This window comes from Stigmatopora nigra, chromosome 6 (assembly GCF_051989575.1).
Source record: "Stigmatopora nigra isolate UIUO_SnigA chromosome 6, RoL_Snig_1.1, whole genome shotgun sequence".
NCBI lineage: Eukaryota > Metazoa > Chordata > Actinopteri > Syngnathiformes > Syngnathidae > Stigmatopora > Stigmatopora nigra.
The window spans coordinates 9316678-9334689 of NC_135513.1; the positions used below are offsets into that span (position 1 = coordinate 9316678).

The window sequence follows — 18012 nt, forward strand, 5'->3', positions numbered from 1 at the left end:
TTTTTCTTTTTTGAAACACCAGTTAACCTTTCTACCCTGTCTGAAGCCAATGCGTCATGGCATTTTATTAACTGTGTCAGGTGATGTATTACCACACTCCCCCCCTGCAAGATTACATTACCTCTTAACTTTCTGCCCATATGTCGTTTCCTTTCCACTCTTTCTTATCTCTGCTCTCTCTCTCTGTCTCCCTCCCCCTGTTCCTTTGGACTCCTATTACCTGTAATAACATAAAAGTGTAGGAAGTGACAAAAAGAGAGAGACAGAAGTAGCCAAATATGTTACAGGAGAAGGTTCTTAAGACAAACCGAATTGAGAGTGATAGAAAGAGTGTGCAATTGCCACAATTTACCTTGCAATAAATTGTTTTTAAAGCAGTCCTTGCAGCCTGTAATAACTGTTGTAATCTTGAAAACAAATAGTATTAGTTACCGTAGCCTTCGATACATTGGTTGTTGATGTCATGTTCTGTAGCCTACATTCTTTCTCTCTTTCTTTCTTTCTTTTCAGCAGCAAATCAATCCATAGTGTATACTGCCACAATCAGCAGATTGTTGGACTATTGCTTACAATAGGTTTGATATGCTATAGATAGATGCTGTAATCTGTCTGAAAAAATGGTCATTGCATCTCTTGAAGACCTTCATATATAGTGGTACCTCAACATACGATCTTAATCTATTCTGGGACTCTGAGTTCCTATGTCGAGCTTTTCGTAACTCGAGCGGATGTTTCCCATTGAACACAGAGAAATCCACAGAAATTTGATAAGATCTGAAATGCAAGATGAATGTGGAGATGCATGCTAATAGTCAGGTTTGAAAAGGCCCTCACCAACACTTCTGAATATGAACTGAGACTTTGCCTGGAAGATGTCAGCAGTCTTCTGAATTTGAATTTGTTTTCATTTCTCCTCTTTCAAGAGAGAAAGTATGGTGCCACTCGTGATGGAAGGTAGTGAAAGACATCATAGCCTTTTATCTGTTTATATTGCAGCATAAGGATCCATGACACATAACCCAGATAAATGCTATCATTAAAGGTGCTGCCTCTCACTGCTCACCCATTTGTCGATTGTCTATCATATCCATCATACCAATACAAACAACGCCCATACACAACCACATAAACTTTTTAAGGCATATCTGTATCAATCAGTCTATATTATCAAGTCTAAGTAAGATTTAGTTGTATGCCAAAATTGAGTCGGTGCCCTGTTGGTGAGTTTATATTAAACAATCGATTGATGTGGGCCAGATTGTGATTGTTTAGTCACACTATTCATTTGAGCTAATGCTCTGTTTGCATCTATCAATGAAAGGATAGGAAAACTTGAGGACAGCTCAGATGGGTGTATGTATGTATATATATGTATATATGTATGTATGTATGTATGTATGTATGTATGTATGTATGTATGTATGTATGTATGTATGTATGTGTGTATATATAGATATATGTATATATATATATATATATATATATATATATATATATATATATATATATATATATATATATATATATATATATATATATATATATATATATATATATATATATATAATATATATATATATATATATAATGTATGTATGTATGTATGTATGTATGTATGTATGTATGTGTGTATATATAGATATATGTATATATATATATATATATATATATATATATATATATATATATATATATATATATATATATATATATATATATATATATATATATATATATATATATATATATATATATATATATATATATATATATATATATATATATATATATATATATATATATATATATATATATATATATATATATATATATATATATATATATATATAATGTATACACATATATACATATACATATATATACTGTTAAAGCATGGAGTATGTTTTTTCTCATATTTTTTTCATAAACTAGAATTTCAATTGATCAGATTTGCACTTTGTGTTGAAAGTGCAAAAATGTCCTTTTAAACAATTTTAGTTGGTCCTTTTCGCTGCCTTCTTAGAAAATCACATTTCTCATCAATATGCAGCTAGCTGGATCCAATTTGAATATTCAATATTGTAGTGGGAAGCTCGTGGGCATAGGCCATGCATATTTTGACTTTGACACATCACAGAGACCCAGAAAATGTGTTCTTAAATGTTTTCAAATGACACTAAGCTTTCCTATTTCACAATTATACAAAAATAAAATATTAATTCATTTGACAATCTCTCTTAATGGAGTTCCATGTGTACATTTGCACAGAGAGAAGTATTTCAGTCAGTTTCTCTAGGTTTACGATGTCCTACAACCAAAATGCCTACATATTCTCAATTTCTAATTGAATAAAGCATAGACTCACTCGAGACCAACAAACTCACACAGAGTATCAAAGCCTGGTCATCGTCATAGTGGAGATGTTCAAAAGTGACCCACAAGATATAGCTGAAAAAAACAACAACTCCATCACAACATCAAGGAGGCGACTTTTTCCCGTGAGGAAGACAAGCAAAGTGCCTCTGGGCTGTCCAATTAAATGGTGCACAGTGATGGTCATATGAAAACAAAGTCATTTTTTTTCTTTTTTGGCCCAAAACTCCTTCAATCCATGGCTGCTTTACTGCTGTAATCAAATTGTGTAGATGTGTTGTATAATGATATAAACATTCAATTCACATTGAATTCATTTCCAATTACTGCTGCATATATGTAAATCACATCAGTTAATTTTGTGTAGTATGTGTGTTATTTATGGTGCGGTAAATATATTCAGGTGAGACAGTTGAGTGGTAAGCACGTCGGTCTCACAGCTTTACGGTCCTGGGTTCAAATCCAGGTCGGTTCATCTGTGGGAAGTTTGCATGTTGTCCCTGGGCCTGTATGGGTTTGCTCTGGGTACTCCAATTTCCTCCCACATTCCAAAAACATGCATGGTAGGCTGATTGGACACTCTGAATTGGCCCTAGGTATGGGTGTGAGTGTGCATGGTTGTCCGTTTCCTTGTGCCCTGCATTCCACTGGCCACCGATTCAGGGTGTCTCCTGCCTCTGGCCCCGAGTCAACTGGGATAGGCTCCAGCACACCCCGCAACCCTTATGAGGATAAAGCGGTTCAGAAAATGAATGAATAAATACAGTACTACAGCATTTATTATTGCCTTGCATGTTAGAGGGCCATTTAACACTTTGACTTATTATGTAGATGTAGCATTAATACATGAGCTGTTTTTTTTCTCATTCAGAAATGTTCCCAAGGGCATGTGTTACTTTTGGGGTTGGGAAATCTTTGACATGAGTCTAATTCAATATGTAATGACATACAAAGGTCGAGCTGTGGAGGAGGTAGGGTATGAACTGGTCTTACCAAACAAACATTATATTTGTATTTTATTACACCAGAAAAATATTTCAAATTTGCCGCCTAATTACAAGTTTATAATCAAATAAAACACTTTCAACAATCACGTATAAAATTTCCATTGTTGAAATGGATGCCACTCAACTGACATGCGGGAATATAAAGGAGTCGATTAGCAGACTGATGATTAATATTTTGTATTGTCCAGAGAAAATGGTATTTTTCTTACTGGTATCATTTGTTTCTGCCATTTTTGTTTATGCAAGGATAACATTTATCTTACCCCGTTTGTGGCATTCCAATTAATCTCTGTCTTCTGCATTTTGATTCATGTGTTGGTGTAAATTGTGCATACATGTTGAACAAATACAAAGTCAAAGCCCAGCAACAGATTTTCTGTGCATTTGTATGCAAATAAGAGGACAAATTCAATTGTTTTCTGAGGTAGACGATACAATGAGCATGTTTATTTGATCTTCTTCCTCAAATCAAAGTTGTATGTTTATAACTGTGATCAAAAGCTCATGTTTTATTGTAATGTTACATCTTAAATAGCAAATCATCACTTTTAAAACTATTTAAGTCTGAGCTGTTTTATTGATAACATTTTTCGAATGGCATTTTTGTCAGATAAAATCTCACATGAACGCAGATCTTACATTACATTGAAAAGTACAACTGTTATGAACAATATAACCTTTTCTGCAAAGGATAGCAGAATGCAATATTCTTTTATACTATCTTACTAGTTTCGGCATAAAACTTTAACTTGGGTCTATATTACAGAACCTGAAAATGAGGTTAATTCATTTCTGATTTAACATTCTCATCTTACGAGCACTCTCCTCTCCTTGCACTATTTTTCATCACAACTTCATCCTAATTTATTGCTTCAAAGACTCTTTATACTTGAAGAAATTAGACCCTGAGTCCCTGAACAGAAGAGATAGGTCTGATGAACACCAGAAAGTTTCTGACAAGCACAAGTCCTAAGCTGAGTGTGAATGTTTGAGGTGGTATGCATCTTTTCTTTGGGGATGAGAAAAAAAATCTTGTTCCTGCCTGTCTGCCAGGGATTTGGAATTAGACGAGAGCTACCTGTTCTTGCCCTTCTCTCTCATCTCGTCAAACTAATTAGAAGGAACTAGTGTTGAATCATAGTGGGGACACATCGTTTACTTTCACTCTGTTTCATAATTATGTGTGTGAGTGTGTGCCTGTGTGCGTTTGTATCGATTTGCATCAGTGTGTGACCAACGGATGATAAAGAGTGGAATTTTTTTAGGCTAGCCATTGCACGTATTTGAAAGCCAAAAGTGCCAATTAAAATTGATCAGACTCACTATGGGCTTTTGGGCTGTTACAGAGACGAACAACACATCTAACATAAAATTCAATCAGACGATCCATCTGTTCAAGAGAAGCTGTTTGCCTGTCAGTGATGCCAGACAGAAAAAAACAGGCTATCTAAACGCCAGTAGAAAAATCGGCACGAGTGGATTCTCAGAACAGTGAAAAGGACCAAGATTAGTCTGTTAATTCTAGCCTTTTTTTTAAACTATTCCCCAGTCAATGACACTGAGTATAATAGAATTCTAATGGTGTATTTTTCAGTAATAAAAACAGAACTGACTTGTTATTTGGGATTATACAAAAGTCAATTGAAATATTAACTTTACTACAAATGTATAATGGGTGCATGAGCACTTTTCACCTCTTTATTCTCTAAATACATCCATCAACTGACCGGCCCAATTACCTTATTTGCCTTTTGACACAAGCATCGATTTCTCAACTCAAACGAGGTAAAGTGGCCTTAGCAACAGCAACTATTTGCTGCTCTCTGCTGGGCATCAATGAAATATGTTATAAATGTAAAGCATGCATTTGCGAGTAGGTATAATAAAAATGTCCTTATCCAATGATTTAAATAGACTCAATAAATATATTTAGATTAAATAAGGACACAAGACAGGCTACATTTAAATGTATAGTAAATTCTTGGGTATAAAAAAGGAAGGTAGAGCGATTTTTTTAATTGCTCATGCAACAGTGCAATTAACTGATCCAGAGCTTAGCCATGAGACCAACCCAGCTTTGCATGACTATACTAGTTTTCTTCGAATAGATGGAAATGTTTTCAGTAATTAAGGCTTTCATGTTTGATTTTGTAGTGTTGTCAAATCCCTTGTCTCACTGCGTAATGATGCGCACATTATAGTAGATACATTTCAATGTTTACATCTGTTAAATGTATTCGAATGAGTTGATTTTGGCATTTGGGAATCCTTTGTGTGCACTGTCAGTGCACCTGCACACCTGCTAATTCTACATGGATATGCAGATCTGCTTGCTTGACTACAAACAAGGTAATATAGTTATTCGGAGATTCGCCTAATTCAGTCAAAAACACACACAAAAACACCTGAACGAGGTAGGTAACATTTTGTTGAATGTAAAGACTCAAATTGCAAGAAAAGAGAGTCAAAGCCCCACCTCCATGTATAAAGTAATATACAAATAAGACAGTTTGAGCTCCTTATTAGATCTAGTTTTTTAGCATTACTATAATAATATTACTTTTAAAAGTAATGAGAAGTTGAAGGTATTACTCTTCTGAGTTTGTTTATTATATATATATATATATATATATATATATATATATATATATATATATATATATATATATATATATATATATATATATATATATATATATATATATATATATATATATATATATATATATATATATATATATATATATATATATATATATATATATATATATATATATATATATATATATATATATATATATATATATATATATATATATATATATATATATATATATATATATATATTTATATATATATATAAGAGAGAGAGGAAAAAGAGAGCGAGAGAAAGATAATCATGTGACTTCACAGTTTCTTATTTAATTAACAAACTGATGTAACAAAGGAAAAGCGGTCAAATGGTGATATAAGACAAGCTTTGCACTTTATTATGTATTTAAGTTCTTAAGAATGGGGCATTAGAAAACATTGGAAATGATTGGTTGCTTATATGTTTAATACCTTTTCGAGATAGTACATTCAGGCTACATTTCCAATAGATGATATATATTAAAGGTCTCATGGCCTAGCTCCGAAGAAGTATTTTTACATCATATTGGCAATTGCTGTGTGGGTGAACATGACGGATGTAAAACTAAAAATGGAAAGTGATGCTGAGGAGACTGACTGGTATGGTCCCATTGTCATTAATATAAATACTACTTTTATTCATTCATTTTTCATACCGTTTATCGTCACAAGGGTATTGGGTATGGAACACACCCCAGCCAACTATGGGCACCTGGCAGGGGACACCCTGGATTGGTTCAACCAGGCTAGCATGCATGTTTTTGGGATATGGGAGGAAACCCAAGGAAGCCCAGGGAGAACTAGCAAACTCCATACAGGAAGGTCAGAACCTGGGATTGAAACCTCGATCTTTGAACTTTGGGACCGACACTAACGACTCTATTTAGATACATAGGTTTTAAATAGATGTTCATGAGGTGATCACAATAATTTTCAGAGGGTGTAAAGTGGGTGAAAAGTTTGCGTTTCAATAATGTTTGGTCATTTTTCCTAGAATTTTTAACAGTTACATAATCCTAACAGCAGGCAAGCAGCTCACTAAGGTAATAAAAAAATATAACAGTGAAAAAGAACCAAATGCAAACTTATGAGCCAGCTATATGTTTTGAATTCACGTCTTGGCTGCTCATATTTCACTGCCCCAGCACTTACTACAATTACAAGCTTATTTTATGTCATTTTAATGAAGTTGTTTGCTGTTAAAATATATAGTGACCCTATCTTACAACACTATACAGTTAAAAGAATACTGTCCTCTTCTTTGTTTCAATAAATACATTTGATTCTGTCAATTTAAACTCTTGATGGCAAAATTTGAGAAAATATTACTTTATGTTTTCTTTCTAGTAAGAGCTAAATCCAGGGGGGGGGGGGATGTAAGCAAGTCATATACAATACATCATAAAGGAAATTTTAATATCAATAAATAATGTATGCATTACTCATTTAAAGAAAATAAAAATGCTTATTTGATTTTAAACACCATAAATAAACTGCTTCGTTATAAAATCCTCAAATAGAGGGAAAATATTTGTAGTTTGTTAACTTGCCTTTTTCTTTTCAGGTTCCAGAGAGACCTGGTGGAGCCAAATCATCCACAGATGCTTCCTATGACTTCAGGAGTGGATAGTAGCACTGCGGAGAAAAATGAAAATATATATAACTATGAGACTCAAGTCCAACTTTTTAATCAGGTCTACTTGTCTTCCTTTGTAATTTTCTCTTTAAATAATTGTATACCTAATATAAGTGCAATTGTTTAAAATACAACATTGCTTAATATAACCTCTTGCACATACCCTATCAACATTTTAAGCATTACATGTATCCATCCACAAGATACTGGACTCTTTACTCATCATTGTTTTTTGTTTTGTTTTTTGTTTTAAATATATTTGAAAAGGAGCGGATGCAGGTTACAGAGTTGTGGCAAACAGCAGGGTTGGAGATGGACGAGTTGCAGGAGATTTACCAGAAAATTGCCACAAATGAACAAAATACCAACACGACAGAACAACAGCTACCAGTATTTCAATTTTAACATACAGCCCCGAAAACTCTGAATGAAATAAACAACCCAGAAAATTGATAGATGTTTGAAATCATGCCACAATAATGCCAGCAATCATGTCTTCTGTTCCTTGCAGGCAAACTGTAATTTCTCAAAAACAATGACAGGACACAACAAAGAGATGGAAGATTTACAAACCCAGCTCAAGTAAGTAACATTTTTATACACGGTAGCTGTTCCAGAAAGTATTTGAAACCAGACAATGAGTTTGATGTTGTCAGCATACCTGCATTGAATACTGTCGTGATGACATTGGCTGGCAACTAGTCCTGGACCTTGACTCTCTTGCAAGTCAACTGTAAAAACGCCCCAGGGCACATGCAATCCTAATGAGGTCAAACAAGAGAATGGATTGATAATTACTGTTTTGCTTCTTGAGCAACATATCTGCGATTACAAAAAAAAAAGAAACTTAAGGCTATTTCATGTCCTTCCTGACAATGTTGCATATTTCCACGGCTAGTTTTCACGTTGAATTGAGAATTTTTGTAGTGAATGATGATAAGAGTGCCTTGAATTTAGCCACCTGCACATGAATGTCTTTTTCAAAATGATCTCACACCCCGGCATGGTCAGAGAGCAAAGTGAAAACAAAATCTCAAATAAACATGAAAAATTTACCATCATGTAGTCATCAAATCAGGTCATTCAAGCATGTTGTCGTAGAACAACCAAAAGTGATCTGAGAACAGCCATGGCAAAGGTGGATGACTTGACCCATCAGCTCCAGACTCTTCAACAGCAGCTAAATAGACAGGTGAACAAGAAAATGAATTATTTTGAGTAGAATCAAGAATGAAAGAATAGAGAATGCCACATATCCAAGTATATTCTAAAACAATCCATAGGGACAATTCAAAGTTTTAATTATAAACCTGTCTTCATACTATTGTCAGTTACAAAGATAACATTTTATAAAGGTTAATTACTGTTCTTCAAACTCCACGAGGTGAAAATGCAGTAATGTCCCATGACTGACTCATGTTGTTTTATATGAATTTTCCATTTTATATCTTTCATAACTAGTGCTACATTTCTAATATAGAAAATAATGACGAGAAAGTTCTACCAGATTTGGATTTTCTATAAACAACATTCATGCTTAGGAGGATGATAAAACGGGGTCCTGGAGGAGAGAGGAAGGAGCACAGAGAGAAATCGAACAGCTTCAGACAACTATCAGGCAACAGGAGACCAGGTGATTGTGAGAAAGAGAAAAAAAACACCAACAGTTGCTATTCTTATAGTGTAATTATTTATGAAATTCCTGGAGAGGTCATTCTGGGATTATATCAACACTCAACACTTTTAATGTCTACATTCACTCAGAATAAAAACTACATCTCTAGAGGCAGAGACTGCGCTCAAAGATCAAACTATGTGGGAGAATACAGCAGGGAACCTAAAGGCCCGTTGTGCTGCTTTAGAGCAGGAGAAATATGAGGGTCTGGAGAAAGTGCGAGAATGTTTGCAGATGGCTGAGGAGGCAGCATTGCAAAAGGATGAGGTACAATACTGTATTTTATTTTCTATTTATGTTCAGTGTTTGTATGTGTCTATATTCAAACTGCCTTTTGAGTGTACAGTGTTCCCTCGCTACTTTGCGGTTCAGCCACCGTGGACTCAAAGCTTTGCGGTTTATTTTTGGAAAAAAAAATACAAATATTACATTGAGACAACATATTTTACAGTTTTTTTTTGTTATAACATGAATTTCCCTCTCTCTACCCGTATTCTATATGATGTACTGTATACAGGGGGGTAAAAAAAATAATAATTAAAAAAAATTAAATTAAATTAAATTCCAATCAAGCATTTTTGAAGGGTCCCTACTTCGCGGAAATTCACTTATCGCGTGGTTCCGGTCCCCATTAATCGCGATAACCGAGAGAACACTGTACCTGGTAGGCCTAAATTCCCGTGTATTCCACATCTGCGGTTCCCAAACACTATTCAGCAAAAGTACTTATATATAATATGTTTTCAGTGTGCCACAAAAAATCAATTTATTAGCAAGAATATTTATTCATGCCAAAAAAGTAAAGATTTTTTTTTACTCTTTGTCCATCTATGTCAGCATAGATTTACTTCCAGTCGCTTGAAGCATTAAGTCTCTAACCTATGAGCTGACCCTCCATGTATCTTACCGCAGGCACAGTTAAGAGCAAAGCAATTGACTCAGGAGCTTCAGAAGACAAAGAAGGGTTTCCAACAGTTCATCCACAATGCTACACTTTCTTCCAATAAAGAGGTAGAAAATGCCATATGAGATTAGGAAGCAACAACGGCGGGCAAGTCTTTTAGCAGATATGACTGTGTGCGAGTTTGAAAATGTGGGTCAAGTTAAAATATTAAGAGCTTTTTTTTTTCAAGAGCAAAAGGGCAGAATGAAAAGGAGTGAAGCTAAATTGAGCTGGACATGATTAATACTCTAAAATATTAATCCATCCATGTTCTTAACAACTTCACTTCATTAAAAAGATAGATAAAAGAGAATGTATAGGTGATTTATTCACCCTTGAGCCATCAGTCATGGCACAATTGACTATGTAAAGTTGGTTTTCAGTAGCTGTATTCAAGCTATGGACACAAATGGAACACTGCATGACAGACAAGTCTGACAGACATGGGGTGGCAATGGGTGGTTATTAGTGTCACTGTGTTTCAAATGTGAGATTTAATTGTCTATACAAATGTGTTTTAAATTTGATTATTTTTGTAGAAACATACTGTACAAATCCAGTAGAGTTGCACAGTATGTGCTGCCATACGATCCAATTTCAAAATAAAACATAGCACAGTGATACCTTAACTCACAATTTTTGTCAGACGTGGCAAAGTTCACTGTTTAGACACCCATATAAACATCCAAAAATAAGAGAAGACACTTCTTTCTGGTCAGGAAAACTCTGGCAGTTGTGATCATTTATTCTTAGAAGGCCCTATTTACATGCTGTCGAAAAGTGTAAAGGGAGGGGTGAGCAGAAGCAGTCTGGACGCTAGAGATTGGTCATCTATGTGTCTGAATGTGAGTGGAATGTGCAATGCATATGTATAAAGCAGCAACAAGGCACCCAAATAGATTGTCTTGTAAATTTGGCAAGGCAGTTGCTAAGTACTTCAGCTTCCTAGCCTCATTTACAGCTTGCAAGATATTCTCAATATTCATTCAAGCCAATTGACTGGAAAGGAGGCTTTTGCATCTGACAGTTACACTCACACTCCACCGAGGGCCGCCCAGAGCGTGCCATTTTCCAGTCAGGTTTCATGGTGATGCAGCCCCACCAAAGCAGGGAGCTCAGTGGAGATAGCCAGTGGGAGATCAACTCTACCACAACAATTTGGAAATAAAATACAGGATGCTACAAAAAGATTTGAGTTTTATCAGTTTTAGTGTTTCGTAACCTGCATTTTTTTTGCATCCCGAGACAAAATGTTCCCTTTGAGGCCTTTTGTAACCTGAGGATTTTGTATGATTAAGACATTTGTCAGTAGATGTACCAGTGTAGTACTTTACTTTATTTCTCGCCATCAATAGATTGTACGTTAACACACTCGCCCACGAAGGCCCAAAAAATATTTTGTGGGGTTTGAACTTACTGGCAGCTGCATGAATGCTGACTATATGTCTGTTGTTTCCTGTGTCTTTGTCAGTTTTCTTTTTCAGTTTTGTAAAGGTTTAAGAATAATGACACGCTTACAATATACTCGTAAATGAAATTTGTTTCATTGACTGAAATCCACCACTTCTTTGACAGCTCACTACGATGCGTCAGCAATACAACAATGAAATGCAACATATAGCAGAGGAATTGTCTCGATTGCAACTGGCAAGTTTTTGTTTTCCTTTATAAAAATCATCTCTTCCAAGCATTGTTTCTGATCTATGGCTAAACCCAATTCATCACCGACTCCGCCTATTTGTAGGATTGTGTGGACAAACAGTCTCAAATTGAGAAAGCTAAACGAGAGAAAAAAGCTTTGGAAGAGGAACTAACAAAGGTAAATATTACCTGATCAAAAAACAGAAAAATAGCTAAATACCTATTCAGTCACAAACTTCCCTAAATGTTATCATTCAACAGTTTTATTAATTAGCTTATTCTTATTGTTTATTTGAATGTTTTTACTTTAGGTGACAAAATGCAAGTTTGAACATGGGCTTGGGAAAATTGATGCCCTTCACCAGAGGTGTCTAAAAGCAGAGCGTATAAGAGAAGATTTAAACATCAGTTTGCAAAGTACCCAAAGCAAACTAAAAAAGATGGAAGTGGAGTAGGTAGAATAGTTATATAATGATTAAAATCTATTAAAGACAATTGTATTATAACATGGTATCAATACAATATATTGCACTTATAAAACTGGGCCCCTTTATTGTCTTTCATATATATATATTTGTATCTTCAGGCACAATCAGGAGTTGTCTCTATGCCAGGATGAAGTGGAGCAACTCAAGAGCTATTTGACTGCAGCAAGAGAAGACTCTGTCGGAATCAGCTATGAGCGACTTCAGTTGCAACAGGAAAATGTTCAATTTCGCAAAGAGATGGATGAGCTGCGCAAAGCTTTCTTGCTGGTCCAAGAAAAGACCAAACAAAAGGTATAAATTTAGGAATTTCAGAAAAAAATCTTAGTTATTTTACCCATTGTTTTATAATTTCATGAATTTCTGGAGCTCCAATGGAACATTAGCAACAGATAAATTGCCAGTATATATTTATTCGACCCCTCAAGGGGTATGTACGTTTTCTACAATTGGAATTTGTCATGGAGAGTAATTTCCCTTGGGTTTTTTTAATCACTGAATATTTGCTATTTTTTTCTCATTTTTTAGATGACACAGATGGAGCAAGAGTATTTAATGAAGGAGAAATCACTAAAAGCAAAGATGACTGAGCTAGAGGACACGAGTCGTAACTCAAGTGCCGATCTGATGAGCCTTGTCACTGCACAGCAGAAAAGCATCCACAGATGGAAAGTGGAAGCCCCAAAGATGGTTCATTCTTTTGAATCCAAAATTAAAAATCTAACGTAAGCAGTGAAAACGATAGTTAAGGAATGAACGGCACAATTGCATTTTTCTAAAAAATGTCTAGTGGACACTCCCACACATGCTTGGAAGGAACGTGCAAACTCCACACTGGTGGACTGACCTGGATTTGAACCCAGGACCCCATAGCTGTGGGGCCACATTGTTTTTATGGCTTTTAATTCCTTTTTCAGATTATAAAATCTAAAATAAAAAAAATACCTTGAATTATATTCAGGAGTAACTGGGTCATGGAAAATAACATTCGGTTATGTGCACATTTACATTGCGAGTTTGGTCTTGAAAAATATTGGGCTTGTATCATGAGGGTCCATTATATCATGTCATGACAAAATGAGGGTCATCATTAATTCATTCATCATCCATACCGCACATCCTCGTAAGGGTTGCTGAAGCCTAAAATAATGGATATGGTTTCTTTTTTTTTCAGACACGAGCTGAAACAACACCAACACCAATCATATGAGTTTCAGATCCAGCTCACAAAAAACAACAACACAAATATTGAGGTTTGTGAATGAATTGAAGAGTAAGGTGGATAATATTGACATGTTTCGGTGTTTCAGCTTCTTCAAACTTTGTGAAATATGATTGCTTTGCCAACGATCCAGTAGAGACCTTGCTTACACACATCAACTATTGAAGATAGGCTTGATTAATTTCACGACCCTAAGTGTTAAAAGCGATGGACGAAATACAATTTACAAAGTAATCCCCTGATAAACGTCAATGACAAATTGATGAAGGATCACTGTGATTATTGGTGATACAGTCTTTGTCACATATTCAGAAAACAAAACATGGTGTGGTTGCACAGCCTTCATGTAAATAAAATAATTTTATTGACGGGCAGACAAATGCACATTTTAAAAATCCACCCGTGTGTGTTTGCAGCCACAAATCATGTTTTTATAATATATGCCAGTTCTGTTATGTAGAATGTGGAACACTTTCTGCTGCGTTTCCCATTAATAAAAAAAAGTGCAATGTATCTCAAGTTTAGATTGCTAAAATATATATTCTGGTTTTGCAGTATGAGAGACAGTTTGCAGAGTTTAAAGAAAAAAAGTCAAATCTACAAGACAACCCACTGAAGCTAAGACAACTACAGTAATGCCTTCATAACAGGTAAGACTGATGCTCAGTACAAGTGCAGTGATATGGTATGACGGAAGTAAAATGTCTGTTTAAGATAAATATGCCTTGCAAGAGTCTGGGTCTTAGGAGGTTAAGCATATTTTCTATTTCTCTGAATAAGACTGTAATCAGATGCAGTTTGGTGACCCAATTCAAGGCAGAAGTGGAAAAAGTATACTATTTAAATAAAAGCACATTCTTTTGTTGATTGTTTCCCACCCCGCCAGCACCACCCCTGGAGCTGTGTTTTGGCAACTCAGCGGAGGAAATGTCTTGGTTCTTCTGAGGACAAAATAGCCTTATGCTTGTGTGTTAAACACATTCACAGTCCAAGCCACCTGATTAGCCGATACCGAGTCCTGAACCCAATACATCGGTACAGTGGGAATGAACAAAGAAAAAATGCTAACAGATATAAAATATTTTCACACTCCTGAGTTTATTACTCTTGCACAATGCTATCTAATCATTCGCTTCTTGCGAGAGCTTCCAGAATGTTTGCCTTGAGACATTGATTACTTCTGATTCCGCGCCTCCTTCCTGTACTGCAATTTTGTAAGGTATACAATATTGATTTTTTTTTCTTTCGGAAATATCTTTGCACAATATTGTGTAGCCCGAAAATGTAAAAATAAAAACATATAAAACCTGAAGTGGTTCTTCCGCCTGACTTTGGTGTGGGTAGTCTGGGTTCGATTCCCACTCGGTGGCAGTGTGAGTGGTTGTTTGTCTCTGTGTGCACTACAACTGACCACCAACCAGTCTAGGGTATAGTCAGCCTCTCACCCAAAAACAGTTGGGTTAGGCTCCAGCAACCCCCGCAACCCTTTTGTGGATGGGCAGTATGGAAGATGAATGAATAAATTATCAATAACTGGTAACTAAATAGTTTCAAATGAAAAGCCTTGTCACAGCTATACACCAATGTGTTATAGAAAATTCAGAAAGGGTATAGGAAATACAAACGGTAAGATACACTTGGGTAAAATGCAGTGAAATTAAAACCACGTGGGCATGACTATTTTATATCTAATATGTAGATATATTTTTTTATAAATGGATTAAAAAAACTGGATCAAAAGCCCTGAATATTCAGTTTTTTATAGATATAAAACAATGTTTATTTTTAGCTTTTTTTATATATAATTTTAGATTTTACAAAAGGATTTTTGAACTAAAAACACAGAAATTTTTGATTAAAAAATTACAATTATTGATTTAAAAGTGGGAAAATCAGGAAATGTAATATATATCTATACTCTGCTTTTTAATTTGATCCTAAAACTGAAAGTCGGCACTCATGATTTGCTTTCCCGGGCCACACAAAATGATGCGGTAGGCCAAGTTTGGCCCCCGGGCCGCCACTTTGACACGTGCTCAATATGATTGAGAGGATAAATCAGTTTCTTAAATGATTAGGGTTTCCCCTTCCATAGATCAGATCCTGGCTTCTCCCAGCCGTCCCCCATGATGCTTTGTATGTGGAAATCACCAAAATACGACAGGGCATGGCTAAAAGAAAACGAGAACATAGCATCTTATGCATAATGTATACATAAACTGTTACTGACTTAGGTGTTTAAATAGAGTAAGTTTTGTCTGAAATGCTGGATTTCACATCAATTTGCAAAAGTTTTTGATGTTGGTAAATGCTTTGCAGCAAATTAAGAATGTAGTTCATTGCTAAAAAAATAAACATGTATTCTCATTATACATATTATGGTGCTATGAATAGGCTGGAACAGTAGATGCTTTGTTATAAATGCATCATTGTTCAGTTTTATGTTCCTCCTGACATGCAACCCATGTAAGCTTCAAATTTGATAGACTGATGGATAATTGTGCCATGTGCCGAGTTAGTGGAAAATTTTAATTGGTTTGTCGTCATAATTAGCTGCAAAAGAAAATAATTTTGTCATAGATTGTGGATACTTACAAATTTGGCTTTTGTCCCTTGACAATCTCATTTTTGGGGATTGGGTAGAGTGCTTCGTATGTGCGCTTTTCCCCAGAGCCGTGAATAGCATAAGAGTTCATCTTGTTCACATTGGGAGGAAAGTATATCCAAGGAAGTAGAGCCTCACCAGCCCATCTGTTGCCAGTGATTGCTGCATTAAAAACCATAGGCAGTTGTTGCTAGAACAGATTACAGAGGAAATACTTTCAAATATAGCACAGCAATGTAATAAGTCTTTAAGTAGCATTTAATCACTTTCGTTACATTTGCCTACCTGGAATGGTTGACGAACCCCAGAGAGAAGTAATATTAAGTGCTGACCATGTCTGGTGAAGTCACAGAAAAAGATGAAGAAATCAGAACTTTTTAAATATTATTTAGTACATCTCCATGGCTGTGTGAAATATTGAAATACCCCTACATTTTTACTTACGGGCAAACCTCCACTTCTAAGTAATTGTCTGTGGTACTATCAAGAAAGAAGGACTCCACAACTAATGAGGATGGATGAAGAATATCAACAAATCAAATTATTAATATTTATAATACAAGATTACCGCATATTTTCACATTGCATTTGTTCCTTGTTATACAAATTGAATTGCAAACAAATACATATACTTTAGACTGAAGTCTTGCCCACCTTCATAATCCCATAGCCCAGGGAAAGGCTTTCTAGGTTGTCCTGTTGGGGCTTCTGGGTCATTGAAGAATGGAGCGGAAACCCTCATTTTTAGCCCTTCAACACCAGGAGACAGGATGATCCTAATAGGGTCATGATTCACAGGACTGCTGTCCCAAGTGTATAGGATCTCATATTCAGATTGCATATTCAAGTCGAAAGTAGAATTGCATAAGAACTGTGAAATTCCCTCTGACTGTGAAAAAAAACAAAGTAATTATAAACTTAATAAGAATCACAACTCAGCATCATGCAAATGGTTGTCACAAAATGTCTTATCCATGGTGTTTACAAGTAGGCTTACCATCACCCTGAAATAAAAAATGGGTGACAACTTTGCCTGGTCCAATAACCATCACCGTTATTCATTTCTTTGTAAGTTTCTTTTTTTAAATGAATTATTTGAATCAAACTTGGTACAGTTGCATATTCGAGTCTTCTGAGCACAGGGTAAAAACAAGAAAATGAATGAATGAATGTATGTATTTCAATTTAAAGAAAACTACTAAAATAAAATATATTTCCTGAACAATATAAGACTGATTAACATGCCCTAGTTGTCCTTCCTGGTATAATTCTTCTTAAGAAAATTCAATCTTTATGAATTGTTATAAATACCCTTTAAACACAAAAATATGTACTATTTCAGTCACAATGAGTGCCCTAAAGTCTAATAGACACTCGCACAGACAAAATAAATGATTTATTCATGAATTCAATTTCCAAATCAATTATCCTAACAAGAGTCGAGGGGTGCTGGAGTCTATCCCAGCTAACCATGGGCAGTAGGCGGGGGACACCCTTAAATTGTGGATCTGGATTCGAACCCAGGACCCAAGAGCTGTGAGGCCGACACACTAGACACAATTTACTGGGTCGCTGATTTTTTTTAAATTTTAATTGCTTAATGAGGGGAATTTCAATCATTAATAAGGGGAGCAATCCGGTGAGGTTGATAGGTATGCTATGTGAAATATTTATTTCTTTTTTTACAAGTTCCTTTTTAAAAATATTTTTGACCAATGAGATGAGCGGGATTTCAACTTGTGGTCTGTCATACTCGTATGGTCATTGGTCACAAAGCAGGAGAGGCGGGGGAAA

At 35.3% G+C, this 18012-nt stretch overlaps 2 protein-coding genes and 1 long non-coding RNA gene across 7 annotated transcripts in view; 1 reads left to right on the plus strand and 2 right to left on the minus strand.

Moving 5' to 3' along the window:
* Positions 1-1138, minus strand: part of LOC144198203 (uncharacterized) — a 2834-nt gene extending 1696 nt beyond the window's left edge. For both annotated transcript variants that reach the window (XR_013326670.1, XR_013326669.1), the window contains exons 1-2: positions 353-1138; positions 122-220 (exon numbers count right to left, since the gene is read on the minus strand). This is a non-coding gene — a long non-coding RNA (uncharacterized LOC144198203). The remainder of the gene's footprint in view (positions 1-121; positions 221-352) is intronic.
* A 5193-nt stretch (positions 1139-6331) lies between these two features.
* Positions 6332-14925, plus strand: LOC144198533 (sodium channel and clathrin linker 1-like). 2 transcript variants are annotated; one of them, XM_077719591.1, is made up of 17 exons: positions 6332-6611; positions 6684-6833; positions 7576-7705; positions 7915-8037; positions 8159-8229; positions 8749-8839; positions 9189-9280; positions 9412-9589; positions 10235-10333; positions 11841-11912; positions 12010-12084; positions 12218-12357; positions 12493-12685; positions 12920-13116; positions 13566-13644; positions 14169-14263; positions 14500-14925. In XM_077719591.1, exons 1-16 carry the CDS (start codon positions 6562-6564, stop codon positions 14247-14249), a joined length of 1821 nt encoding a protein of 606 aa, XP_077575717.1. In that variant the 5' UTR covers positions 6332-6561; the 3' UTR covers positions 14250-14263; positions 14500-14925. The 2 variants fall into 2 exon arrangements, with proteins under 2 accessions (XP_077575717.1, XP_077575718.1); XM_077719592.1 differs by lacking the exon at positions 6684-6833.
* c6h4orf33 (chromosome 6 C4orf33 homolog) lies at positions 6378-17352 on the minus strand. 3 transcript variants are annotated; one of them, XR_013326734.1, is made up of 8 exons: positions 17216-17352; positions 16873-17107; positions 16663-16723; positions 16504-16555; positions 16209-16408; positions 8704-8827; positions 8309-8408; positions 6378-7646 (listed from the first exon to the last, which is right to left on the minus strand). XR_013326734.1 is itself a non-coding variant. In XM_077719593.1 (6 exons), exons 1-6 carry the CDS (start codon positions 17216-17218, stop codon positions 15688-15690), a joined length of 648 nt encoding a protein of 215 aa, XP_077575719.1. In that variant the 5' UTR covers positions 17219-17352; the 3' UTR covers positions 15369-15687. The 3 variants fall into 3 exon arrangements, 1 of the variants encoding a protein (XP_077575719.1); XR_013326735.1 differs by lacking the exon at positions 8309-8408 and having other exon boundaries at positions 7628-7646; XM_077719593.1 differs by lacking the exons at positions 6378-7646; positions 8309-8408; positions 8704-8827 and adding an exon at positions 15369-15784.
* Positions 17353-18012: the final 660 nt, after the last annotated feature.

Coding starts and splice junctions, on each gene's coding strand:
- LOC144198533 (XM_077719591.1), top strand. CDS start 6,562: ATGACGGATGTAAAACTAAAAATGGAAAGTGATGCTGAGGAGACTGAC. Junction 9,590..10,234: donor CAGCATTGCAAAAGGATGAG/GTACAATACTGT, acceptor ATCTTACCGCAG/GCACAGTTAAGAGCAAAGCA. Junction 12,085..12,217: donor TGGAAGAGGAACTAACAAAG/GTAAATATTACC, acceptor TTTTTACTTTAG/GTGACAAAATGCAAGTTTGA.
- c6h4orf33 (XM_077719593.1), bottom strand. Junction 16,724..16,872: donor TGGGCTATGGGATTATGAAG/GTGGGCAAGACT, acceptor CATCCTCATTAG/TTGTGGAGTCCTTCTTTCTT. Junction 16,409..16,503: donor GGGTTCGTCAACCATTCCAG/GTAGGCAAATGT, acceptor AATCTGTTCTAG/CAACAACTGCCTATGGTTTT.